The 27,357-nt window shown below is 44.4% G+C and overlaps 1 protein-coding gene across 1 annotated transcript in view; it reads right to left on the bottom strand.

The window, feature by feature from the left end:
• The window catches only part of PRKCG (protein kinase C gamma), a 41,282-nt gene that overhangs the window by 13,096 nt on the left and 829 nt on the right, over nt 1-27,357 (bottom strand). The window contains exons 2-14 of the mRNA XM_086871692.1: nt 26,400-26,590; nt 25,725-25,756; nt 23,476-23,558; nt 21,145-21,256; nt 19,538-19,669; nt 17,837-17,993; nt 14,308-14,442; nt 13,030-13,117; nt 10,959-10,988; nt 9,033-9,179; nt 6,263-6,436; nt 1,752-1,843; nt 453-515 (exon numbers count right to left, since the gene is read on the bottom strand). Of these exons, the coding sequence (XP_086727818.1) occupies nt 453-515; nt 1,752-1,843; nt 6,263-6,436; nt 9,033-9,179; nt 10,959-10,988; nt 13,030-13,117; nt 14,308-14,442; nt 17,837-17,993; nt 19,538-19,669; nt 21,145-21,256; nt 23,476-23,558; nt 25,725-25,756; nt 26,400-26,572 (1,418 nt within the window). The 5' untranslated portion in view covers nt 26,573-26,590. The remainder of the gene's footprint in view (nt 1-452; nt 516-1,751; nt 1,844-6,262; nt 6,437-9,032; nt 9,180-10,958; nt 10,989-13,029; nt 13,118-14,307; nt 14,443-17,836; nt 17,994-19,537; nt 19,670-21,144; nt 21,257-23,475; nt 23,559-25,724; nt 25,757-26,399; nt 26,591-27,357) is intronic.

Below are 27,357 nucleotides of genomic sequence, written 5' to 3' on the forward strand. Positions count from 1 at the left end.
GGAATTTTTTGGGATTTTTTTGATTTTTTTTTCGATTTTTTTTTAATTTTTTGAGGATTTTTCTTGAATTTTGGGGGATTTTTTTGAGAATTTTTGGGGATTTTTTTGGGAATTTTTTTGGATTCTCTGGGAATTTCCGGGAGATTTTTTGGGATTTTTTTGGGAGTTTTTTTAGGAATTTTTTGGGATTTTTTTTTTGAATTTTTGGGAATTATTTTGTAATTTTGGGGGATTTTTTTTGGAATTTTTGGGGGGATTTTTTGGGAATTTTTGGGGGGATTTTTTGGGAATTTTTTAGGAATTCTGTGGAATTTTTTGGGGATTTTTTTTTGATTTTTCGAGGATTTTTTCAGGTTTTTGTTTTGATTTTCCGGAATTTTTCAGAAGAATTTTCATGGAATTGTTGGGAATTGTTGGGAATTTTGGGAATTTTTGGGAATTCTGGGGCTCACCTGTAGATGATCCCTTGGTTGTGCAGGAAGAAGAGGCCGATGGCGATTTCAGCAGCGTAAAAACTGGGGAAAAAAAATGGGAAAACTCAGGAAAAATCGGGAAAAATTTGGGATTTGAGGGATTTTGGGAAAAGCCAAAAAATTTGGGAAAAATCCCCGGGATTTTTTGGGAATTTTTGGGGGTTTTTTTGGATTTTTTTGGATTTTTTTGGGGTTTTTTTGGGGGAATTATTTTATGATTTTGGGGGATTTTTGGGGGGATTTTTTTGGAATTTTTGAGGGATTTTTTGGGAATTTTTTTGGAATTTTTGGGGATTTTTTGGGGGATTTTTTTTGGTTTTTTTGGGAATTATTTTTGAATTTTGGGGGATTTTTTTGGGAATTTTTGGGGGTTTTTTTTGGATTTTTGGGTTTTTTTGGGGTTTTTTTTGGGAATTATTTTATAATTTTGGGGGATTTTTTGGGAATTATCTTGGAATTTTTTGGGATTTTTTTGGAGATTTTTTTGGAATTTTTGGGGGGATTTTTTGGGATTTTTTGGGAATTATTTTTGAATTTTGGGGGGATTTTTTGGGTATTTTTTGGAATTTTTGAGGGATTTTTTGGGAATTATTTTGGAATTTTTTGGGATTTTTTGGGGGATTTTTTGGGGATTTTTTGGGAATTATTTTGGAATTTTGGGGGGTTTTTTTTGAATTTTGGGGGGGATTTTTTTGGATTTTTTTGGGAATTTTTGGGGGATTTTTTGGGAATTTTTTTGGGAATTATTTTTGAATTTTTGGGGGATTTTTTAGTAATTTTTGGGGAATTTTTGGAATTTTTTGGGAATTTTTTGGGAATTTTTTTGGAATTTTTGGGGGGATTTTTTGGGATTTTTTTGGGATTTTTTTGGGGAATTTTTGGAATTTTTTGGGAATTTTTTGGGGATTTTTTAGGAGGAAATTTTTCAGTTGAAAATTCCGATTTTTTTGGGGGAATTTTGAGGATTCCACGGAGATTTTTGGGAATTCCGACCTTCCCAAAGTGGATTTTTCCAGGGATTTTTTTTTTGCTTTTAGATCCATTCCGAGGAACTCTTGGAATTTCCTGAGAATATTTTCGGGCTAAATCCCAAAATTTCGAATTTTGAGGTGAATTTTGGATGAATTTGAGCCAAATTTTGGAGGAATTTTCCCGAATTTCCACCGATTTTCCCGGGGATTTTTCCGGGATTTCCCTTCCTGGAGTTTTCCCGAGGAATCCCCCGAGGATTTCCCGGGAATTTGGGGTTGGAATTCCGGGAATTCCGGCCTCACTCACGCCGCGTGCGGCTCCTTGAACTTCCCGACCTGCTGGATGTGGTACATCAGGTCGCCGCCGGTGACGTATTCCATCACGAAGTACAGCCGGTCCTGCCGCCCAGTTTGGACCAGTTTGGACCAGTTTGGACCAGTTCACTCCCAGTTCATCCCAGAGCCCAAAAATTCCCAAATTCCCACGAAATTCCCAAAAAATTCCAGCCCCAAATGAAGATTTTGGCACCAAAAGGAGCCTGGAACGGAGCAAGTTTGGCCCAGTTCCCTCCCAGTTCAGACCAGTTTGGACCAGTTTGGACCAGTTTGGACCAGTTCACTCCCAGTTCATCCCAGAGCCCAAAAATTCCCAAATTCCCACGAAATTCCCAAAAAATTCCAGCCCCAAACGCTGATTTTGGCACAAAAAGAGCCTGGAACGGAGCAAGTTCAGCCCAGTTTGGACCAGTTTGGACCAGTTTGGACCAGTTTGGACCAGTTTGGACCAGTTCACTCCCAGCCCCTTCCCAGTTCATCCCAGAGCCCCAAAATTCCCAAATTCCCACGAAATTCCCAAAAAATTCCAGCCCCAAACGCTGATTTTGGCACCAAAAAGAGCCTGGAACGGAGCAAGTTTGGCCCAGTTCCCTCCCAGTTCAGACCAGTTTGGACCAGTTTGGACCAGTTCACTCCCAGTTCATCCCAGAGCCCCAAAATTCCCAAATTCCCACGAAATTCCCAAAAAATTCCAGCCCCAAACACTGATTTTGGCACCAAAAAGAGCCTGGAACGGAGCAAGTTCAGTCCAGTTTGGACCAGTTTGGACCAGTTTGGACCAGTTCATTCCCAGCCCCTTCCCAGTTCATCCCAGAGCCCAAAAATTCCCAAATTCCCATGAAATTCCCAAAAAATTCCAGCCCCAAATGCTGATTTTGGCACCAAAAAGAGCCTGGAATGGAGCAAGTTCAGCCCAGTTCCCTCCCAGTTCGGACCAGTTTGGACCAGTTTGGACCAGTTTGGACCAGTTTGGACCAGTTCATTCCCAGCCCCTTCCCAGTTCATCCCAGAGCCCAAAAATTCCCAAATTCCCACGAAATTCCCAAAAAATTCCAGCCCCAAATGAAGATTTTGGCACCAAAAGGAGCCTGGAATGGAGCAAGTTCAGCCCAGTTTGGACCAGTTTGGACCAGTTTGGACCAGTTTGGACCAGTTTGGACCAGTTCACTCCCAATCCCCTCCCAGTTCCTCCCAGTTCATCCCAGTCTATCCCAGTCATTCCCAGTGCCACCCAATCCCATTCCCAGTCCATCCCAGTCCATCCCAGTCCATCCCAGTCCATCCCAGTCCATCCTAATCCCATTCCCAGTCCATCCCAGTCACTCCCAATCCCTTCCCAGTGCTCCCAGTCCATCCCAGTCCCATTCCCAGTTCCCATTCCCCATTCCCAGTGCCATTCCCAGTGCCTCCCAGTCCCTCCCAGTCCATCCCAATTCCCTCCCAGTCCCTCCCAGTCTGTCCCAGTTCATCCCAGTCCCATTCCCAGTGCCCATTCCCCATTCCCAGTCCCTCCCAGTCACTCCCAGTCCACCCAATCCCATTCCCAGTCCATCCCAGTCCATCCCAGTCCATCCCAGTCCCTCCCAGTCCCTCCCAGTCCATCCCAATCCCCTCCCAGTCCCTCCCAGTCCATCCCAATCCCCTCCCAGTCCATCCCAGTCCATCCCAGTCCATCCCAGTCCATCCCAGTCCATCCCAGTTCCATACTGGTGTCTGGAAGGTGGAATGGAGGCGGGTCAGGAAGTGGGGGCGGGGTCCCAGTGCCAGGACCCGCCCCTCCCCCACATTCCCAGTGCTCCCAGTGCCTCCAATCCCATTCCCAGTGCTCCCAGTGCTCCCAGTGCCTCCCAGTCCATCCCAGTTCATCCCAATCCCCTCCCAGTCCCATCCCAGTCCCATTCCCAGTGCCATTCCCAGTCCATCCCAGTCCCTCCCAGTCCATCCCAGTCCATCCCAGTCCATCCTAATCCCATTCCCAGTCCATCCCAATCCCCTCCCAGTCCATCCCAGTCCCTCCCAATCCCCTTCCAGTGCCATTCCCAGTGCTCCCAGTGCCTCCCAGTCACTCCCAGTCCCTCCCAATCCCATTCCCAGTCCCTCCCAGTCCATCCCAGTCCCTCCCAGTCCATCCCAATTCCCTCCCAGTCCATCCCAGTCCCATTCCCAGTTCCCATTCCTCATTCCCAGTGCCATTCCCAGTGCTCCCAGTCCCTCCCAGTCCATCCCAGTCCCTCCCAGTCCATCCCAGTCCCTCCCAGTCCATCCCAGTCCCTCCCAGTCCCATTCCCAGTGCCCATTCCCCATTCCCAGTCCCTCCCAGTCCGTCCCAGTCCCTCCCAGTCCCATTCCCAGTCCCTCCCAGTCCATCCCAATCCCATTCCAAATCCCCTCCCAGTCCATCCCAGTCCCATTCCCAGTGCCCATTCCCCATTCCCAGTGCTCCCAGTCCCATCCCAGTCTCTCCCAGTCCCTCCCAGTCCATCCCAGTTCATCCCAATTCCCTCCCAGTCTGTCCCAGTTCATCCCAGTCACTCCCAATCCCTTCCCAGTCCATCCCAGTCCATCCCAGTCACTCCCAGTGCCACCCAATCCCATTCCCAGTCCATCCCAGTCCCATTCCCAGTCCCCATTCCCCATTCCCAGTCCCATCCCAGTCCCTCCCAGTCCCATTCCCAGTCCATCCCAGTCCCTCACAGTCCCTCCCAGTCCATCCCAGTCCATCCCAGTCCATCCCAGTTCCATACTGGTGTCTGGAAGGTGGAATGGAGGCGGGTCAGGAAGTGGGGGCGGGGTCCCAGTGCCAGGACCCGCCCCTCCCCCACATTCCCAGTTCCATTCCCAGTGCTCCCAGTGCTCCCAGTGCCTCCCAGTCCATCCCAGTTCATCCCAATCCCCTCCCAGTCCATCCCAGTCCATCCCAGTCCATCCCAGTCCATCCCAATCCCCTCCCAGTCCCATTCCTCATTCCCAGTGCTCCCAGTGCCTCCAATCCCATTCCCAGTCCCTCCCAGTCACTCCCAGTGCCACCCAATCCCATTCCAAATCCCCTCCCAGTCCATCCCAGTCCCATTCCCAGTGCCCATTCCCCATTCCCAGTGCTCCCAGTCCCATCCCAGTCTCTCCCAGTCCCTCCCAGTCCATCCCAGTTCATCCCAATTCCCTCCCAGTCTGTCCCAGTTCATCCCAGTCACTCCCAATCCCTTCCCAGTGCCTCCCAGTCCATCCCAATCCCCTCCCAGTCCCTCCCAGTCCATCCCAGTCCCTCCCAGTCCGTCCCAGTTCCATACTGGTGTCTGGAAGGTGGAATGGAGGCGGGTCAGGAAGTGGGGGCGGGGTCCCAGTGCCAGGACCCGCCCCTCCCCCACATTCCCAGTTCCATTCCCAGTGCTCCCAGTGCTCCCAGTGCCTCCAATCCCATTCCCAGTGCTCCCAGTCACTTCCAGTCCATCCCAGTTCATCCCAATCCCCTCCCAGTCCCATTCCCAGTGCCATTCCCAGTCCATCCCAGTCCATCCCAGTCCATCCCAGTCCATCCCAGTCCCCTCCCAGTCCATCCCAGTCCATCCCAGTCCATCCCAGTCCGTCCCAGTCCCCTCCCAGTCCATCCCAGTCCCATCCCCAGTGCCCATTCCCCATTCCCAGTGCTCCCAGTCCCTTCCAATCCCTTCCCAGTCCATCCCAGTCCATCCCAGTCCATCCCAATGACTCCCAGTCCATCCCAGTTCATCCTAATCTTCTCCCAGTCCATCCCAGTCCCTCCCAATCCATCCCAATCCATCCCAGTCCATCCCAGTTCATCCCAGCTGCTCCCAGTCCCTCCCAGTCCCTCCCAATCCCTTCCCAATCCCTTCCCAGTCCCATTCCCAGTCCCTCCCAGTCACTCCCAGTCCACCCAATCCCATTCCCAGTCCATCCCAGTCCATCCCAGTCCATCCCAGTCCATCCCAGTCCCATTCCCAGTTCCGATTCCCCATTCCCAGTGCCATTCCCAGTGCTCCCAGTCCATCCCAGTCCATCCCAGTCCCCTTCCAGTCCATCCCAGTCCCATTCCCAGTCCCCATTCCCCATTCCCAGTCCCTCCCAGTTCCATACTGGTGTCTGGAAGGTGGAATGGAGGCGGGTCAGGAAGTGGGGGCGGGGTCCCAGTGCCAGGACCCGCCCCTCCCCCACATTCCCAGTTCCATTCCCAGTGCTCCCAGTGCTCCCAGTGCCTCCCAGTCCATCCCAGTTCATCCCAATCCCCTCCCAGTCCCATCCCAGTCCCTCCCAGTCCATCCCAGTCCATCCCAGTCCCTCCCAGTCCATCCCAGTCCCTCCCAGTCCCATTCCCAGTGCCCATTCCTCATTCCCAGTGCCATTCCCAGTGCTCCCAGTCACTTCCAGTCCATCCCAGTCCCATTCCCAGTGCCCATTCCCCATTCCCAGTGCTCCCAGTCCCTCCCAGTCCATCCCAGTCCCTCCCAGTCCATCCCAGTTCCATACTGGTGTCTGGAAGGTGGAATGGAGGCGGGTCAGGAAGTGGGGGCGGGGTCCCAGTGCCAGGACCCTCCTCTCCACCAGCGCCGAGGCGGCGTCGTCGTCCTGCACCACCACGTCCTTCTTGAGGATCTTCACCGCAAACAGCTCGGCCGAGCCTCTCCGCTCCGCCAGCATCACCTGCAGAGGGCCGGGAATGTTCCAGAAATTTCTGGGAATTTTGGGGGAATTTTTCCCATTTTTTTCCCATTTTTTTTTGATTTTTTTTCACATTTTTTTCTGATTTTTTTTTGATTTTTTATGATTTTTTTCGATTTTTTTTGATTTTTTTTTGATTTTTTTCAACTTTTTTGGGTTGTTCTGTGGTCAGATCTTGATCCCAAAATCTCTGGAATTTTCTGGGGTTTTTAGGAATTTTTTGGGAATTTTTTGGGGATTTTTCCAATTTTTTTTTTATTTTTTGGGAATTTTTTTTGGATTTTTTTCTGATTTTTTACGGGTTTTTTTTGGATTTTTTTTTTATTTTTTTTCAACAGTTTTGGGTTGTTCTGAGGTCAGATCTTGATCCCAAAATCTCTGGAATTTTCTGGAATTTTCTGGAGTTTTTGGGAATTTTTAGGAATTTTTGGGGGAATTTTTCCCGGCATTTTTTAGGAATTTTCGAGGCTGTTTTTGATGGCACCACCACGTCCTTCTTGAGGATCTTCACCGCAAACAGCTCGGCCGAGCCTCTCCGCTCCGCCAGCATCACCTGCAGAGGGCCGGGAATGTTCCAGAAATTTCTGGGAATTTTGGGGGAATTTTTCCCATTTTTTTCCCATTTTTTTTCGATTTTTTTTCACATTTTTTTCTGATTTTTTTTTTATTTTTTTCGATTTTTTTTTTATTTTTTTTTTATTTTTTTCAACTTTTTTGGGTTGTTCTGAGGTCAGATCTTGATCCCAAAATCTCTGGAATTTTCTGGAGTTTTTGGGAATTTTTAGGGAATTTTTTGGGGGATTTTTCCCATTTTTTCCCATTTTTTTTTGATTTTTTTTTTTTATTTTTTTTTTATTTTTTATGGTTTTTTTCAGATTTTTTTGATTTTTTTCAACAGTTTTGGGTTTTTCTGAGGTCAGATCTTGATCTCAAAATCTTTGGAATTTTCTGGGGTTTTTAGGAATTTTTTGGGAATTTTTTGGGGATTTTTCCCTTTTTTTTTTGGATTTTTTGGGGATTATTTTTCGATTTTTTTCTGATTTTTTTACATTTTTTTTCAGATTTTTTTGCTTTTTTTTCAACAGTTTTGTGTTGTTCTGAGGTCAGATCTTGATCCCAAAATCTTTGGAATTTTCTGGGGTTTTTAGGAATTTTTTGGGAATTTTTTGGGGATTTTTCCAATTTTTTTTTATTTTTTGGGAATTTTTTTTGGATTTTTTTCCAATTTTTTACGGTTTTTTTCGGATTTTTTTGATTTTTTTTCAACAGTTTTGGGTTGTTCAGAGGTCAGATCTTGATCCCAAAATCTCTGGAATTTTCTGGAATTTTCTGGAATTTTGGGGGGAATTTTTGGGAATTTTTCCCAATTTTTTCTCCCCAATTTTCCCGGATTTTTTCGAGTTTTTTTGGTTCTTTTGGGGCCGTTTTTTCCCCATTTTTCCAGATTTTTTTGGGAATTCCTGGAATTTTTTGGGAATTCTGGGATCTCACCTCCCCCAGCTTTATCCAGGTGAATTTTGGGGTCATTTTGGGTCATTTTGGGTCATTTTAGGTCATTTTTGGGTCATTTTGGGTCATTTTTGAGTCATTTTTTCCCATTTTTTCCCATTTTCCCCCGGATTTTTTTGGGAATTCCCAGGAATTCCCAGGATTTTCCAGGAATTCCAAGTTCTCACCTCCACCAGCTTTACCCAGCTGACTTTTGGCTTCATTTTGGGTCATTTTGTGCCATTTTTGGGTCGTTTTTTGCCATTTTTGTGTCATTTCGCGTCATTTTCGCGCCGTTTTTTCCCGGTTTTTTTGGGAATTCCCGGGAATTCCCAGGATTTTCCAGGAATTCCGAACTCTCACCTCCCCCAGCTTTACCCAGCTGACTTTTGGCTTCATTTTGGGTCATTTTGGGTCATTTTTGGGTCATTTTGGGTCATTTTTGAGTCGTTTTTTCCCATTTTTTCCCATTTTCCCCTGGCTTTTTTTGGGAATTCCCAGGAATTCCCAGGATTTTCCAGGAATTCCGAACTCTCACCTCCCCCAGCTTTATCCAGCTGATTTTTGGCTTCATTTTGGGTCATTTTGTGTCATTTCTGGGTCGTTTTTTGCCATTTTTGGGTCCTTTTTTGCCATTTTTGCGCCGTTTTTTCCCGTTTTTTTGGGAATTCCCAGGAATTCCCGGAATTTTCCAGGAATTCCAAGTTCTCACCTCCCCCAGCTTTATCCAGCTGATTTTTGGCTTAATTTTGGGTCATTTTGGGCCATTTTTGGGTCGTTTTTTGCCATTTTTGGGTCGTTTTGCATCATTTTTGCACCATTTTTTCCCGTTTTTTCCCGGATTTTTTTGGGAATTCTCGGGAATTCCCGGAATTTTCCAGGAATTCCAAGTTCTCACCTCCCCCAGCTTTCCCCAGCTGACTTTTGGCTTCATTTTGGGTCATTTTGGGTCATTTTGTGCCATTTTTGGGTCGTTTTTTGCCATTTCTGGGTCGTTTTTTGCCATTTTTGCGCCGTTTTTTCCCGTTTTTTCCCGGTTTTTTTTGGGAATTCTCGGGAATTCCTGGGAATTCCCCTCTGGATCTCTCACCTTGCCGAAGCTGCCCTTGCCCAGCACCATCAGGAAGGTGAAGTCGCCCAGGTGGGAGCGGCCGCTGCCCAGGAGGCTCCGCTTGGCCTCGGTGGGGGAGGGGAGGGGGGAGGGCCCCAGGGTGGGGGAGGGGCCCCGACGAACTTTCTGGGGGGGGGGGAGGGGTCAAAGGTCACAATTCCCAATTTTTCCCGATTTTTCCCAATTTTCCCCGATTTTTCCCAATTTTTTTTTTAATTTTTTCCTCTTTTTTTTGCCTTTTTTTCCCAATTTTTTGGGCTTTTTTTCCTCCTTTTTTCCCCATTTTTTCCCCAATTCTTCCCAATTTTTTCCCATTTTTTCCCCACATTTTTTCCCCATTTTTTTTCTCATTTTTTCCCCAATTCTTCCCAATTTTTCCCGTTTTTTTCCCACATTTTTTCCCCCAATTTTTCCCCATTTTTTTCCCCATTTTTTCCCCATTTTTCCCAATTTTTTTTGGCTTTTTCCCCTCCTTTTTCCCCCAATTTTTCCCATTTTTTTCCCATTTTTTCCCCAATTCCTCCCAATTTTTCCCATTTTTTCCCCAATTTTTTCCCCATTTTTTCCCAATTTTTCCCAGGTTTTTTTGGCTTTTTTTCCTCCTTTTTCCCCCAATTTTTCCTGTTTTTTCCCCCATTTTTTCCCCAATTTTCCCCAATTTTTCCCCCATTTTTTCCCAATTTTTCCCAATTTTTTTTGGCTTTTTTTCCTCCTTTTCCCCCCAATTTTTCCCATTTTTTTCCCACATTTTTCCCCCATTTTTTCCCAATTTTTCCCAATTTTTTGGGGCTTTTTTCCCTCCTTTTTCCGCCAATTTTTCCCATTTTTTTTCCCCATTTTTTCCCCAATTCTTCCCAATTTTTTCCCCAATTTTCCCCCCATTTTTCCCAATTTTTCCCAATTTTTTGGGGCTTTTTTTCCTCCTTTTTTCCCAATTTTTTCCCAAAATTTCCCCTCATTTCCCTCCTTTTCCCTTTTTTCCCCAAATTTTTCCCATTTTTTTTCCCTTTTCCCAACTTTCCCCAATTTTTCCCAATTTTTTGCCTTTTTTTCCCCAATTTTTGGGCTTTTTTTCCTCCTTTTTTCCCCCAATTTTTCCCATTTTTTCCCCATTTTTTCCCCAATTTTTCCCAATTTTTTTTTTATTTTTTCCCATTTTTTTCCCCATTTTTTCCCCAATTCTTCCCAATTTTTTTGGCTTTTTCCCCTCTTTTTTTTCCCAATTTTTCCCCCAATTTCTCCCCTTTTCCCTTTTTTCTTTTCCCATTTTTCCCCTTTTTTATCCCAAATTTTTCCCTTTTTTTTCCCACTTTTCCCCCCAATTTTCCCATTTTTCTCCCCAATTTTACCCCAATTTTTTCCTTTTTTTCCTTCTAATTTTTCCCATTTTTTTCCCTAATTTTCCCATTTTTCCCAATATTTTTTCCCAATTTTTCCCCCAAATTTTTCCCATTTTTCTCCCTAATTTTTCCCATTTTTTTCACCACTTTTCTCTTTTTTTCTCTCCAATTTTTTCCCAAATTTTTCCCATTTTTCCCCAATTTTTTCCCTCCCAAGTTTTCCCAAATTTTCTCCCAATTCTTTTCCCATTTTTCCCCCATTTTTTCCCATTTTTCCCCCAATTTTTCCCATTTTTTTGGCCATTTCTCCCTTTTTTTCCCCCATTTTTCCCCCCAATTTTTTCCCAATTTTTCCCCATTTTTTCCCCCCATTTTTTCCCCTTTTTTTTCCAATTTTCCCATTTTTTCCCCCAATTTTTTTCCCAATTTTTCCCAATTTTTTTCCCAATTTTTCCCAAATTTTTCCCCCATTTTTTTCCCATTTCCCCCCAATTTTTTTTCCCTTTTTTCCCAATTTTTTCCCCCAATTTTATCCCAAATTTTCCCAATTTTCCCCCAGTTTTACCTCGTAGAGCTCCAGGGGGTAATTGCAGGCCTGGAAGAGACCAAAAAATTCGGGAATTCTGGGAATTCTGGGAATTTTTTGGTGGATTTTGGGGAATTTTGGGGAATTTTGGGAATATTTGGGTGGATTTTGGGGAATTTTGGGAATATTTGGGTGGATTTTGGGAATTTTTGGGAATATTTGGGGATTTTGGGGTGGATTTTTGGGGAATTTTGGGAATATTTGTGTGGATTTTTGGGATTTTTGGGTATATTTGGGTGGATTTTTGGGAATTTTGGGAATTTTGGGGAATATTTGAGTGGATTTTGGGGATTTTGGGGATTTTTGGGAATATTTGGGTGGATTTTTGGGATTTTTGGGAATATTTGGGTGGATTTTGGGGAATTTTGGGAATATTTGGTTGGACTTCGGGGATTTTTGGGGAATTTTGGGAATATTTGGGTGGATTTTGGGGAATTTTGGGAATATTTGGGTGGATTTTGGGGAATTTTGGGAATATTTGGGTGGATTTTGGAGAATTTTGGGGATTTTTGGGAATATTTGGGTGGATTTGGGGGAATTTTGGGAATATTTGGGTGGATTTTGGGGAATTTTGGGAATATTTGGGTGGATTTTGGGGAATTTTGGGAATATTTGGGTGGACTTCGGGGATTTTTGGGGAATTTTGGGAATATTTGGGGATTTTGGGGAATTTTGGGAATATTTGGGGATTTTGGGGTGGATTTTTGGGGAATTTTGGGAATATTTGGGTGGATTTTGGGGAATTTTGGGAATATTTGGGTGGATTTTGGGGAATTTTGGGGATTTTTGGGAATATTTGGGTGGATTTTGGGGAATTTTGGGGAATTTTGGGGATTTTTGAGTGGATTTTGGGGAATTTTGGGGAATTTTGGGAATATTTGGGTGGATTTTTGGGAATTTTGGGGATTTTTGGGAATATTTGGGGATTTTGGGTGGATTTTGGGGAATTTTGGGAATATTTGGGTGGATTTTTGGGAATTTTGGGGATTTTTGGGAATATTTGGGTGGATTTTTGGGGAATTTTGGGGAATTTTGGGAATATTTGGGTGGATTTTGGGGAATTTTGGGGATTTTTGGGAATATTTGGGTGGATTTTGGAGAATTTTGGGGAATTTTGGGAATATTTGGGTGGATTTTGGGGAATTTTGGGAATATTTGGGGATTTTGGGGTGGATTTTTTGGGAATTAATGGGAATTTTTGGGAATTTTGGGGCGATTTTGGGGGAATTTTGGCCTTTCCCGGGTGGAATTTTTTTGTGTCTTCAAAGCTTCGGAATTTTGGGAATTTTGGGGGAATTTTTTGGGATTTTTGGGGATTTTTTTAGGGGTTTTTGGGGATTTTTTAGGATTTTGGGGGGGTTTTAAATTGAATTTTTGTGGGTTTTTTCTGGGAATTTTGAGATTTTTTAGGGAATTTTTTAGGAATGTTTTGGGAATATTTTAAGGATTTTTAAAGGATTTTTGGGGGGTTTTTAATGAAATTTTTGGAGCTTTTTGGGAGGGAATTTTGGGGATTTTTTAGGAATTTTTGGGGATTTTTTTTGGGTTTTTTTTGTTTTTGGGGGATTTTTTTAGGGAATTTTTTGGAGCTTTTTTTGGGGAGGATCTTGGGAATTTTTTTGGGAATTTTGGGAATTTTTGGGGGGAATTTTTGGGAATTATTTTAGGAATTTTTGGGGGAATTTTGGAGCTTTTTTTGGGGAATTTTTGGGAATTTTTGGGAGGAATTTTTGGGAATTTTGGGGGGAATTTTGGGGTTTTTTTATGGAACTTTTTGGAGCTTTTTTTTCAGGAATTTTTGGATTTTTTGGGGGAATTTTTTGGAGTTTTTTGGGGAAATTTTGGGAATTTTTTGGGGGAGAATTTTGGGGGGGGGAATTTTTGGGGAATTTTTTGAGTTTTTTTTTGGTTTTTTTGGGATTTTTTGAGCATTTTTGGGGGGTTTTTAATGGAATTTTCTGGAGTTTTTTTTCAGGAATTTTGGGAAATTTTTTTAGGAATTTTTAGGAATTTTTGGGAATTTTTTTTGGGAATTCTGGGGCTCCCAAACCTCGAATTTTGGGCGGAGGCCGCAGTCGTCGGTGTCGGCCACGGGGACGTTGTAATATTCCCCCTCCTCCTGATTCAGCAGCTTGAACCTGGAATTCCGGGAATTTTTTGGGAATTCTTGGGAATTCCGGGAATTTTTGGGAAGTTCCAGCCCCAAAAATCCCGAAATTCCCGTAAAAATCCGCTCGGATTTCCCGAAAAACGTCGGGAAAAGGGAAAAAAATGAGAGAAAAATGAGGTTTTTCATGGAATTCCCGGATTTTTCTTGGAATTCCTGGGGAAAATCGCTCCATGAATTTCCAGCCATTTCTCCCGAAAAATCCCTGGAAAAATTCCCAAAAATTCCCTCAAAAAAACCCCCAAAATCCTGATTTTCCTCCCCAAAAATTCCCAAAGAATTCCCAAAAAAAACCCCCCCAAAATCCTGATTTTCCTCCCCAAAAATTCCCAAAAAATTCCCCCAAAATTCCCAAAAATCCCAACTTTCCCAAATTCCTCTCCTGAGACACCAAACCCCCCCAAAAATTCCTAAAAAATTCCCAAAAACCCCCACAAAAATCCCCCCAAAAACCCCAAAAATTCAAATTTTTCCCCAAAAAACTCCCCAAAAAATCCCAAAACATTCCCAAAAAAATCAAAAAAAAATCCCAAAAAATCCCCCAAAAATCCCAAAAAATCCCCCAAAAAATCCCAAAAAATCCCCCAAAATTCCCCAAAAAATCCCCCAAAATTCCCCAAAAAATCCCAAAAAAATCCCCAAAAAATCCCAAAAAATTCCCAAAAAAATCCCCCAAAATTCCCCAAAAAATCCCAAAAAAATCCCAAAAAATTCCCCAAAAAATCCAAAAAATCCCAAAAAATCCCCAAAAAATCCCCAAAAAATCCAAAAAAAATCCCCAAAAAATCCCCAAAAAATCCAAAAAAAATCCCCAAAAAATCCAAAAAAAATCCCCCAAAAATCCCAAAAAATCCCCAAAAAATCCCCAAAAAATCCCCCAAAATTCCCAAAAAATTCCCAAAAAATCTCCAAAAAAATCCCAAAAAAATCCCAAAAAATCCCAAAAAATTCCCCCAAAATCCCCCCAAAAATCCAAAAAAAATCCCCAAAAAATCCCCAAAAAATCCCCAAAAATTCCCCAAAAATCCCCCCAAAAATCCAAAAAAAATCCCCAAAAAATCCCCAAAAAATCCAAAAAAAATCCCCAAAAAATCCCCAAAAAATCCCAAAAAAATCCCAAAAAATTCCCAAAAATTTCCCCAAGAATTCCCAGTTTTTTACCATCCATCCACGTGACCCTTGAGCAGCTCAGCCACCCCGAAGCTCATGGCTCCCATGAAATCGTTCCGGGACGTTCGATCCCAATCCCAAACCTCGACCGAGAGGCGCCGCTCGGAATCCCCCGGGCGGAGATTGCTGCGGAAAAACGGGAATTTCGGGAAAATCCCGGAGATCCCTGGACATTCCCAACTTTTCCCCCTTTTCCCCCCTTTCATTCCCATTTTTTCCTGATTTTTCCCGAGTTTTTTTGCATTTTTTCCCATTTTTTCCCCCATTTTTTCCTGATTTTTTCCTGGATTTTTCCAATTTCTTCCCCTGATTTCTTTTGCTTTTTATTCCTGGATTTTTCCCATTTTTTCCCCAATTTTTCCAGACCTTTCCCCTAATTTTCCCCATTTTTTCCTCTTTTTTTCCCTGGATTTTTCCTGATTTTTCCCAATTTTTCCTGATTTTCTTTGCATTTTTTTCATGTTTTATCCCATTTTTTCCCATTTATCCTGATTTTCCCTGGATTTTTCCCATTTTCCTCCATTTTCCCCTGGATTTTTCCCATTTTTCCCTGGATTTCCCCCTGTTTTTCCCAGTTTTTCCCAGTTTTATCCCATTTTTTCCCGTTTTTCCCCTGTTTTTTCCCCATTTTTTCCCAATTTTCCCAGGATTTTCCCCATTTTTCCCAGGATTTTTCCCCCATTTTTCACTGAATTTTTCCCAGTTTTTCCCAGTTTTTTCCCATTTTCCCCCCAAATTTTTCCCCTATTTTTCCCAGGATTTTTCCCCATATTTCCCCTGGATTTTTCCTGGTTTTTCCCTGGATTTTCCCCTGGATTTTTCCCCATTTTTCCCTGAATTTTTCCCTCAATTTTTTCCCATTTCCTCCTGAATTTTTCCCTGGATTTTTCCCATTTCCCCCCCGTTTTTCCCGGAATTTTTCCCAGGATTTTTCCCTGGATTTTTTCCCATTTTATCCCAGTTTTATCCCAGAATTTTCCCTGAATTTTTCCCTCAATTTTTCCACATTTTCCCCTGAATTTTTCCCTGGATTTTTCCCATTTTCCCCTGAATTTTCCCTTGGATTTTCCCCCGTTTTTTCCCATTTTTCCCCATTTTCCCCTGAATTTTTCCCTGAATTTTCCCTTGGAATTTTCTCCTGAATTTTCCCCCGTTTTTTCCCATTTTTCCCCATTTTTCCATGGATTTTTCCGTGAATTTTCCCCTGAATTTTTCCCTGAATTTTTCCCCCGTTTTTCCCCATTTTTCCATGGATTTTTCCCAGGATTTTTCCCTGAATTTTTTCCCAGGATTTTCCCATTTTTCCCTCAATTTTTCCCTGAATTTTCCCCTGAATTTCCCCCTGGATTTTCCCCTGAATTTTTCCCAGGATTTTCCCATTTTTTCCCATTTTTCCATGGATTTTTCCATGGATTTTTCCCTGAATTTTTCCCCCATTTTTCCCTGAATTTTTCCCCCGTTTTTTCCCATTTTTCCCCATTTTTCCCTGGATTTTTCCCAGGATTTTCCCATTTTTCCATGAATTTTCCCCTGAATTTTCCCCCGTTTTTTCCCATTTTTCCCCATTTTTCCATGGATTTTTCCCTGGATTTTCCCCTGAATTTTCCCCTGAATTTCCCCCTGAATTTTCCCATTTTTCCATGAATTTTTCCCAGGATTTTTCCCTGGATTTTCCCCTGAATTTTTCCCATTTTCCCCTGAATTTCCCCTGAATTTTCCCCTGAATTTTCCCATTTTTCCATGGATTTTTCCCTGGATTTTCCCCTGAATTTTTCCGTGATTTTTTCCCTGATTTTCCCCTGAATTTTCCCCCGTTTTTTCCCATTTTTCCCCATTTTTCCCTGGATTTTTCCCAGGATTTTCCCTGATTTTCCCCTGAATTTTCCCCTGAATTTTTCCCCGTTTTTCCCATTTTCCCCTGAATTTTCCCCTGAATTTTCCCCTGAATTTTCCCCCATTTTTTCCCATTTTTCCATGGATTTTTCCCAGAATTTTCCCCTGAATTTTCCCCTGAATTTTCCCCCGTTTTTTCCCATTTTTCCCCATTTTTCCCTGGATTTTTCCCTGATTTTTTCCCAGGATTTTCCCATTTTCCCCTGAATTTTCCCCTGATTTTTTCCCTGAATTTTCCCCTGAATTTTCCCCCATTTTTCCCTGGATTTTTCCCTGATTTTTTCCCTGAATTTTCCCCTGAATTTTCCCCAGGATTTTCCCATTTTTCCCTGAATTTTCCCCTGAATTTTCCCCCGTTTTTTCCCATTTTTCCCCATTTTTCCCTGAATTTTTTCCCAGGATTTTCCCATTTTTCCCTCAATTTTCCCCTGAATTTTTCCCAGGATTTTCCCCCATTTTTTCCCATTTTTCCCCTGAATTTTCCCCTGGATTTTCCCCCGTTTTTCCCCATTTTTCCCCATTTTTCCATGGATTTTTCCCTGATTTTTCCCTGAATTTTTCCCCCATTTTCCCCTGAATTTTCCCCTGAATTTTCCCTCGTTTTTTCCCATTTTTTCCCATTTTTCCATGGATTTTTCCCAGGATTTTTCCCAGGATTTTCCCCTGAATTTTCCCCTGAATTTCCCCCTGAATTTTCCCATTTTTCCATGAATTTTTCCCAGGATTTTTCCCTGGATTTTCCCCTGAATTTTTCCCATTTTCCCCTGAATTTCCCCTGAATTTTCCCCTGAATTTTCCCATTTTTCCATGGATTTTTCCCTGGATTTTCCCCTGAATTTTCCCCTGAATTTTCCCCCATTTTTTCCCATTTTTCCCCATTTTTCCATGGATTTTTCCCAGGATTTTTCCCTGAATTTTCCCCTGAATTTCCCCCTGAATTTTCCCCCGTTTTTCCCCATTTTTCCATGGATTTTTCCCAGGATTTTTCCCAGGATTTTTCCCTGAATTTTCCCGAATTTTCCCCTGAATTTTCCCCTGAATTTTCCCCTGAATTTTCCCCCGTTTTCCCCCATTTTTCCATGGATTTTTCCCAGGATTTTTCCCTGAATTTTCCCCTGAATTTTCCCAGGATTTTCCTCCGTTTTTTCCCATTTTCCCCTGAATTTTCCCCTGAATTTTTCCCTGAATTTTCCCCTGAATTTTCCCCTGAATTTTCCCCCATTTTTTCCCATTTTTCCCCATTTTTCCCAGGATTTTTCCCAGGATTTTTCCCTGGATTTTCCCCCGGTTTTTCCCATTTTTCCCTGGATTTTCCCCTGGATTTTCCCCTGGATTTTCCCTCGTTTTTCCCATTTTCCCCTGAATTTTCCCCTGAATTTTCCCCTGAATTTTTCCCAGGATTTTCCCATTTTTCCCTGAATTTTTCCCATTTTCCCCTGAATTTTCCCCTGAATTTTCCCCCGTTTTCCCCCATTTTTCCATGGATTTTTCCCAGGATTTTTCCCTGAATTTTCCCCCATTTTCCCCTGAATTTTTCCCCCGTTTTTCCCCTGGATTTTTCCCGTTTTTCCCCTGAATTTTTCCCCGTTTTTCCCCATTTTTCCCGTTTTCCCCCTTTTTCTCTCACAAGAGGAAGGCCTCGTTCCACACCGGGTTCAGCGTCGCCTTCACCGTCCTCGTTTTCTGCTTGGAGACGTTTTTGGGATCCGGGATCAGCTTCAGCTTCACGTAGGGATCCGAGAGCCCGTTGGGATCCATGGGGATCAGGTTCCGGGCCTCACCCACTGCAAAATCCCGAAATTCCGGGAAAAAATGGGAAAAAAACCGGGAATTTTTGGAGAAAAAATGGAGTTTTTAGCAAAAAAAATGGAGTTTTTAGGTCAAAAATTGGGATTTTTAGGGAATTTTTGGGAATTTTAGGGAATTTTTTGGGATTTGGGATCCAAAAGAGAATTGGGATCCATCGGGATCAGGTTCTGGATCCCTTCCACTGGAAAATCCTGGAATTCTGGGGAAAAAATGGGAATTTTAGCAAAAAAAATGGAGTTTTTAGGTCAAAAATTGGGATTTTTAGGGCATTTTTGGGATTTTTGAGGGAATTTTTGGGATCTGGGATTCCAGGATTTGGGATCCATCGGGATCAGGTTCCGGGCCTCGCCCACTGCAGAATTCCAGGAAAAAAATGGGAATTTTGGGGAAAAAATGGGAATTTTAGCAAAAAAAATGGAGTTTTTAGGTCAAAAAATGGAGTTTTTAGGAGAAAAAATGGAGTTTTTATGGGAAAAAATTGGGATTTTTAGGGAATTTTAGGGAATTTTTTGGGATTTGGGATCCAAAAGAGAGGTTCTGGATCCCTTCTACTGGAAAATCCTGGAATTCTGGGGAAAAAATGGGAATTTTAGGGGAAAAAATGGGAATTTTAGGGGAAAAAAAGGAGTTTTTAGGTCAAAAATTGGGATTTTTAGAGGATTTTTGGGAATTTTAGGGAATTTTTTGGGATTTGGGATCCAAAAGAGAGGTTCTGGATCCCTTCCACTGGAAAATCCTGGAATTCTGGGGAAAAAAATGGGAATTTTAGGTGAAAAAATGGGAATTTTAGGGAGAAAAATGAGAAGTTTAGGTCAAAAAAATGGGAATTTTAGGTCAAAAAATGGGAATTTTAGGAGAAAAAATGGGAATTTTAGGAGAAAAAATGGGAATTTTAGGGAGAAAAAAATGGGAATTTTAGGAGAAAAAAATGAGAAGTTTAGGTCAAAAAAATGGGAATTTTAGGGGAAAAAATGGGAATTTTAGGGAGAAAAAAATGGGAATTTTAGGGAGAAAAAAATGGGAATTTTAGGAGAAAAAATGGGAATTTTAGGTGATAAAAATGGGAATTTTAGGGAGAAAAAAATGGGAATTTTAGGTGAAAAAAATGGGAATTTTAGGAGAAAAAATGGGAATTTTAGGGGAAAAAATGGGAATTTTAGGGGAAAAAATGGGAATTTTAGGGAGAAAAAATGGGAATTTTAGGGAGAAAAAAATGAGAATTTTAGGTCAAAACCTGGGAATTTTCTGGGTTATTCCATTGAATTTTAGGGATATTTTTTTTGGGATCATTCCCATGGAATTTCCAGAATATTCCCAGGATTTTCCCCCCCTTTTTCCCACCCTGGAATTCCGGGAATTCCGGGAATTCCGGGAATTCCTCCCCCCACTTTTTCCCGCCGTTCCTGGGTCGATTTTCTCGGGGTTTTTTTTATTTTAAATTTCATTTTAATTATTTTTTTTCATTTTCCTCCGTGGGAATTGGCGGGAATTTGGATTTTTCCCGGGAATTTGGCGGTACCGGTGACGTGGAGCTGTTCCCCGGGAAGAGCCTGGATCCGGATCTGGAGCCGACCCCGGCGCTCGGTGTGGTCGACGCCGCAGAGGCTCGGAACGCTCTGGACGCAGCGTTTGTGCACGTTCATCTCGCAGCCTGAGGAATTCCAGAGGGTTGGGAATTGTTGGGAATTTTTGGGAATTTTTGGGAATTTTTGGGAATTTTTTGGGATTTTTTTGGGGTCTGGAAAGGCCCAAAACGCCCAAAAAACCCCAATTTTCCCCGATTTTTCCCCCCCAGATCCCCCCCAAATCCAGATTTTGGGATGCTTTTCTTAAGGAATGGAATTTTTAGGGATTTTTGGGAATTTTTTGGGAATTTTTTGGGATTTTTTCGGGGGTCTGGAAAGGCCCAACCCCCCCCAAAACCCCAATTTTTCCGGATTTTTCCCCAAATTCCAACTGAACGCAGCGTTTGTGCACGTTCATCTCGCAGCCTGAGGAATTCCAGAGGGTTGGGAATTGTTGGGAATTTTTGGGAATTTTTTGGGATTTTTTTTGGATTTTTTTGGAATTTTTTTGGAATTTTTTGGGATTTTTTTGGATTTTTTAGGAGTCTGGAAAGGCCCAAAATGTCCAAAAAACCCCAATTTTTCCTGATTTTTCCCACCCAAATCTTTTTTTCACAAAATGAAATTTTTAGGGAATTTTGGGAATTTTGGGAATTTTTTGGGAATTTTGGGGGGTCTGGAGAGGCCCAAAATTCCCCAAAAAATCCCCAAAATTCTGCAAAAAATCCCCCAAAAAACCCCCAAAAAAACCCCAAAAAATCCCCAAAATCCCCCCCAAAAAATCCCCAAAAAATCCCCCCAAAATCCCCAAAAAATCCCCAAAAAATTCCCAAAAAAATCCCCAAAATTCTGCAAAAAATTCCCCAAAAATCCCCCCAAAAAAACCCCCAAAATTCCCAAAAAATCCCCCCAAAATCCCCAAAAATCCCCCCAAAATTCCCAAAAAATCCCCCCAAAATTCCTAAAAAAATCCCCAAAATTCTGCAAAAAATCCCCCAAAAAATCCCAAAAAATCCCAAAAAAATCCCCAAAAATCCCAAAAAAATCCCAAAAAATCCCCAAAATTCCTAAAAAAATCCCCAAAATCCTCCCAAAAAATCCCCCAAAAATTCCCCAAAAATCCCCCAAAAATCTCCCAAAAAATCCCTCAAAAATCCCCCAAAAATTCCCAAAAAACCCCAAAAAATCCCCAAAAATCCCCAAAAAATCCCAAAAAAACCCCCAAAAACCCCCAAAAAACCCCAAAAAATCCCCAAAAATCCCCAAAAAATCCCAAAAAATTCCCCAAAAATTAAAAAAAAAACCCCCAAAAAATCCCCAAAAATCCCCAAAATTCCCCAAAAATCCCCCCAAAAACCCCAAAAAATCCCAAAAAAATCCCCAAAAATTCCCCAAAAATTAAAAAAAATCCCCAAAATCCCCCCCAAAAAAATCCCAAAAAATCCCCAAAAAATCCCGCACCCCCCCCTGCCCTCCCCCCACCCTCCCCCCTCCCCGGATTCCGGGAATTCCGGATTTTTCCCGGATTTTTCCCGGATTTTCCGGGATTTTGGGGGCTCACAGGAGCATTTCATGCCCTGGTGCACGAGGCCGTAGAGCAGGGAGCCGCAGTGGTCGCAGAACGTGGGGCTGCTGTAGCTGTGAACCTTGAACTTGTGCTTGTTCCGGGGGTCCTGCGGGGTTTGGGGACAATTCCAGAGGTTTTGGGAAAAAAAACGGGGATTTGGGGAAAAAAAACGGGGATTTTGGGAAAAAAAATGGGGATTTTGGGAAAAAAAATGGGGATTTTAGGGGGAAAAATGGGGATTTTAGGGGGAAAAATGGCCAAAATTGGGAGGTTGGAGAGGGAAATTTGGGAATTTTGGGGGTTCTGAGGATTTGGGGAGAATTCCAGAGGTTTTGGGAAAAAAAAACGGGGATTTGGGGAAAAAAAATGGGGATTTTGGGGAAAAAAATGGGGATTTAAGGGGGAAAAATGGGGATTTTAGGAGGAAAAATGGCCAAAATTGGGAGTTTGGAGAGGGAATTTTGGGAATTTTGGGGGTCCTGCGGGGTTTGGGGACAATTCCAGAGGTTTTGGGAAAAAAAACGGGGATTTTAGGAAAAAAAATGGGGATTTTGGGAAAAAAAATGGGGATTTTAGGGGGAAAAATGGGGATTTTAGGGGGAAAAATGGCCAAAATTGGGAGTTTGGAGAGGGAAATTTGGGAATTTTGGGGGGAAAAATGGGAATTTTGGGGGTTCTGAGGATTTGGGGACAATTCCAGAGGTTTTGGGAAAAATAACGGGGATTTTGGGAAAAATGGGGATTTTGGGAAAAAAAATGGGGATTTTAGGGGGAAAAATGGGGATTTTAGGGGGAAAAATGGGGATTTTAGGTGATTTTTCCAGGAATTTTAGGGTGAAAATGGCCAAAATTGGGAGTTTGGAGAGGGAATTTTGGGAATTTTGGGGGTCCTGCGGGGTTTGGGGACAATTCCAGAGGTTTTGGGAAAAAAAACGGGGATTTGGGGAAAAAAAATGGGGATTTTAGGGGGAAAAATGGGGATTTTAAGGGGAAAATTGGTTCAATTTGGGAGTTTGGAGTGGAAATTTTGGGGGTTCTGAGGATTTGGGGAGAATTCCAGAGGTTTTGGGAAAAATAACGGGGATTTTGGGAAAAAAAATGGGGATTTTAGGGGGAAAAATGGGGATTTTGGGAAAAAAAATGGGGATTTTAGGAGGAAAAATGGCCAAAATTGGGAGTTTGGAGAGGGAAATTTGGGAATTTTGGGAGGAAATTTGGGAATTTTGGGGGTTCTGAGGATTTGGGGAGAATTCCAGAGGTTTTGGGAAAAAAAATGGGGATTTTGGGAAAAAAAATGGGGATTTTAGGGGAAAAAATGGGATTTTTAAGGGGAAAAATGGTCAAAATTGGGAGCTTGGAGTGGGAATTTGGGAATTTTGGGGGGAAATTTTGGAATTTTGGGGTCGGGAGAGGTCAGGATGTTGATCCTGGCTGAAATTCCTGAGATTTGGGGCAAAATTCCGCCTTTTTTGGGTCAAAAAATCCCAATTTTGGGTCAAAAAATCCCAATTTTGGGTCCTGGAAGGGGAAATTTTTGGGGATTCGGGAGGGGATTTTTGGGAATTTTTGGGAATTTTGGGAATTTGGGAATGGGGAACCCCAGGATGGGAATTTCCCCCTCCCCAGCAGTGATTTTGGGACGAATTTCGCCAATTTTGGGTCCAAAATCCCGATTTTGGGTCCAAAAAATCCCAATTTTGGGTCCTGGAAGGGGAAATTTTTGGGGATTCGGGAGGGGATTTTTGGGAATTTTTGGGAATTTTGGGAATTTGGGAATTTGGGAACTCCAGGATGGGATTTCCCCCTCCCCATGGGGGATTTTGGGGTGAATTCTGCCTTTTTTGGGTCAAAAAATCCCAATTTTGGGTCCTGGAAGGGGAAATTTTGGGAATTGGGGTGGGATTTTTGGGAATTTCGGGAATTTTGGGAATCTTTTGGGAATTTGGGAATGGGGAACTCCAGGATGGGATTTTCCCCCTCCCCATGGGGGATTTTGGGGTGAATTCTGCCTTTTTTGGGTCAAAAATCCCGATTTTGGGTCAAAAAAATCCCAATTTTGGGTCCTGGAAGGGGAAATTTTTGGGGATTCGGGAGGGGATTTTTGGGAATTTTGGGAATTTTGGGAATTTGGGAATGGGGAACTCCAGGATGGGATTTTCCCATCCCCATGAAGGATTTTGGGGTGAATTCTGCCTTTTTTGGGTCAAAAAATCCCGATTTTGGGTGAAAAAAATCCCAATTTTGGGTCCTGGAAGGGGAAATTTTGGGGATTCAGGAGGGGATTTTTGGGAATTTTTGGGAATTTTTGGGAATTTTGGGACTCACGTCGGTCTGGGGTCCCTTCCCGGCCCCGGGACATTCGAAGGTGACGAATTCGTGGCAGCGTTTGTGAACAACGAAGCTGCAAACTGGGAATTCCCAAAAAAAAAAAAACCGGGATCAGACATTCCCCAAATTCCCCAAAAATCCCCAAATTCCCCCCAAAATTCCCCTCGGGAACCTCTCAAATCCCCAAATTCCCTCTAATCCCGCCCAGAAATTCAAATATTCCCAAAATTTCCCGATTTTTCCACAAATTTTGCCCCAAAATCCCAAAATTCCCCAAAATTTTCCCTCAAATCCCCCCAAATTCCCCAAATTTTGCCCCAAAATCTCACCCAGGACCCCCCAAAATCCCAAATTTTCCCCCAAAATTCCCAAAAATTCCCAAATTTTGCCCCAAAATTTCTCCCAGGACCCCCCAAAATCCCAAATTTCCCCCAAAATTTCCCCCCAAAATCCCTCCAGGATTCCCAAATCCATCCCAAAATCCCAAATTTTGCCCCAAAATCCCAAATTTTCCCAAAAATTCCCCCAAATTTTCCCTCAAATCCCCCCAAATTCCCCAAATTTTGCCCCAAAATCTCTCCCAGGACCCCCCAAAATCCCAAATTTCCCCAAATTCCCCCAAAATTCCCAAAAATTCCCCAATTTTTCCCCAATTTTCCCCCAAATTTTGTCCCAAAATCCCAAATTTTCCCAAAATTCCCAAAAAAATCTCCCTCAAATCCCCCCAAAATCCCTAAATTCCTCAAAATCTCCCCAAAACTTCCCCCCAAAATCCCTCCAGGATTCCCAAATCCATCCCAAAATCCCAAATTTTGCCCCAAAATCCCAAATTTTCCCAAAAATTCCCCCAAATTTTCCCTCAAATCCCCCCAAATTCCCCAAATTTTGCCCCAAAATCTCTCCCAGGACCCCCCCAAATCCCAAATTTCCCCCAAAATTCCCCCAAAATTCCCAAAAATTCCCCAATTTTTCCCCAAATTTTGCCCCAAAATCCCAAATTTTCCCAAAATTCCCAAAAAAATCTCCCTCAAATCCCCCCAAAATCCCCAAATTCCTCAAAATCTCCCCAAAATTTCCCCCCAAAATCCCTCCAGGATTCCCAAATCCATCCCAAAATCCCAAATTTTGCCCCAAAATCCCAAATTTTCCCAAAAATTCCCCCAAATTTTCCCTCAAATCCCCCCAAATTCCCCAAATTTTGCCCCAAAATCTCTCCCAGGACCCCCCAAAATCCCAAATTTCCCCCAAAATTCCCCCAAAATTCCCAAATTTTGCCCCAAAATCCCAAATTTTCCCAAAATTCCCCCAAAATCCCCAAATTTTGCCCCAAAATCTCTCCCAGGACCCCCCAAAATCCCAAATTTCCCCCAAAATTCCCCCAAAATTCCCAAAAATTCCCCAATTTTGCCCCAAAATCCCAAATTTTCCCAAAATTCCCCCAAAATTCCCCAAAATCCCCAAATTTTGCCCCAAAATCTCTCCCAGGACCCCCCAAAATCCCAAATTTCCCCCAAATTCCCCCAAAATTCCCCAAAATTCCCAAATTTTGTCCCAAAATCTCTCCCAGGACTCCCCAAAATCCCAAAATTCCCCAAAATTCCCCAAATTCCCGCCCCCGTTGCTGCCCGTCGGTTGCCGTGGCAACGCCAACCCCGCCTGTCAATCATCGCCCAGGCCACGCCCATCGGGGGGGGGGGGAATCCCCAAATTTTGGGGGGAATTTTTTGGGGAATTTTGGGGATTTTGGGTCATTTTGGGGGATTTGAGGGAATTTTGGGAAAATTTGGGGAATTTTGGGGGGATTTGGGGGATTTTAGGGAATTTTGGGGGAATTTCGGGTGATTTTGGGGTGATTTTGGGTGGTTTTGGGGTGTTTTGGGGTGGTTTCAGGTGTTTTTGGGGTGATTTGTGGTAATTTCGGGTGGTTTCAGGTGTTTTTGGGGTGGTTTGGGGTGATTTCGGGTGTTTTTGGGGTGATTTCGGGTGTTTTTGGGGTTTCTAGGGGTGATTTGGGGTGTTCTAGGGGTTATTTTGGGGTGATTTGGGGTGTTTTGGGGTGATTTCGGGTGTTTTTGGGGTGATTTCAGGTGTTTTTGGGGTGTTTTAGCGGTGGTTTTGGCTGTTTTGGGGTAATTTCGGGTGATTTTGGGGTGGTTTCAGGTGTTTTTGGGGTGATTTCGGGTGTTTTTGGGGTGTTTTTGGGGTGTTTTTGGGGTGTTTTGGGGTGTTTTTGGGGAGGCTCTCACCCATGCACTGCAGGCCCTGTTTGCCGATGCCCCTGGGGAGAGAAAAACGGGGAGGGGTCACCTGGGGACGTCACCCAGGTGTGTCCAGGTGTACCTCAGGTGTGTCCAGGTGTGTCCAGGTGTGTCCAGGTGTGTCCCAGGTGTGTCCCAGGTGTGTCCAGGTGTGTTCAGGTGTGTCCCAGGTGTGTCCCAGGTGTGCCCCAGGTGTTTCCAGGTGTGTCTCAGGTGTGCCCAGGTGTATCTCAGGTGTGCCCAGGTGTCCCCAGGTGTGCCCAGGTGTCCCCAGGTGTATCTCAGGTGTGTCCCAGGTGTCCCCAGGTATGTCCCCAGGTGTATCTCAGGTGTGTCCCAGGTGTCCCCAGGTGTGTCCCCAGGTGTCCCCAGGTGTGTCCCCAGGTGTCCCCAGGTGTCCCCAGGTGTGCCCAGGTGTGTCACTCACCAGATGAAGTCGGTGCAGTGGCTGCAGAAGGTGGGCTGTTTGAAGAAGCGGGCGGTGAAGCTGCACAGGTGTGTGTGTGTGTACCCCAGGTGTCCCCAGGTGTCCCCAGGTGTGTCTGGGTGTGTCTGGGTGTGTCTGGGTGTGTCTGGGTGTGTCCCCAGGTGTGTCTGGGTGTGTCTGGGTGTGTCTGGGTGTGTCCCCAGGTGTCCCCAGGTGTCCCCAGGTGTGTCACTCACCAGATGAAGTCGGTGCAGTGGCTGCAGAAGGTGGGCTGTTTGAAGAACCGCGCCGTGAAGCGGTGACTCTTCACCTCGTGCACCACCTTGTGCCTCAGGGCCCCCCGGCGGCAGAAGAGCGGCCGGCCCGAGGGCCCCACCCCTCCGGCCACTGACCGCTCCGCCTCGGCCATGGCCGGACACACGGACACCTGCAGGGACAGACAGACAGACAGACAGACACTGAGCCCCTCCGGCCACTGACCGCTCCGCCTCGGCCATGGCCGGACACACGGACACCTGCAGGGACAGACAGACAGACAGACAGACACTGAGCCCTCCGGCCACTGACCGCTCCGCCTCGGCCATGGCCGGACACACGGACACCTGCAGGGACAGACAGACAGACAGACACTGAGCCCTCCGGCCACTGACCGCTCCGCCTCGGCCATGGCCGGACACACGGACACCTGCAGGGACAGACAGACAGACAGACAGACAGACACCGGTCACTGACCGCTCCGCCTCGGCCATGGCCGGACACACGGACACCTGCAGGGACAGACAGACAGACAGACACTGAGCCCCTCCGGCCACTGACCGCTCCGCCTCGGCCATGGCCGGACACACGGACACCTGCAGGGACAGACAGACAGACAGACACTGAGCCCTCCGGCCACTGACCGCTCCGCCTCGGCCATGGCCGGACAGACAGCCGGACACCTGGACGGACACACGGACACACTGACCGCTCCGTTTCGGCCATGGAACACCCGGACAGACGGCCGGACACCTGGACAGACGGACAGACAGACACCCGTCACTGACCGCTCCGCTTCGGCCGTGGCCGGAAACCCCGATGGACACCTGGAGGGACGGACGGACACGGGGATGGACACGGGGATGGACACGGGGATGGACACGGGGATGGACAGACGGACACACGGGGATGGACACGGGGATGGACAGACAGACACAC

This window comes from Cyanistes caeruleus, chromosome 36 (genome assembly GCF_971803275.1).
Source record: "Cyanistes caeruleus chromosome 36, bCyaCae1.hap1.1, whole genome shotgun sequence".
In the NCBI taxonomy this organism is placed as follows: domain Eukaryota; kingdom Metazoa; phylum Chordata; class Aves; order Passeriformes; family Paridae; genus Cyanistes; species Cyanistes caeruleus.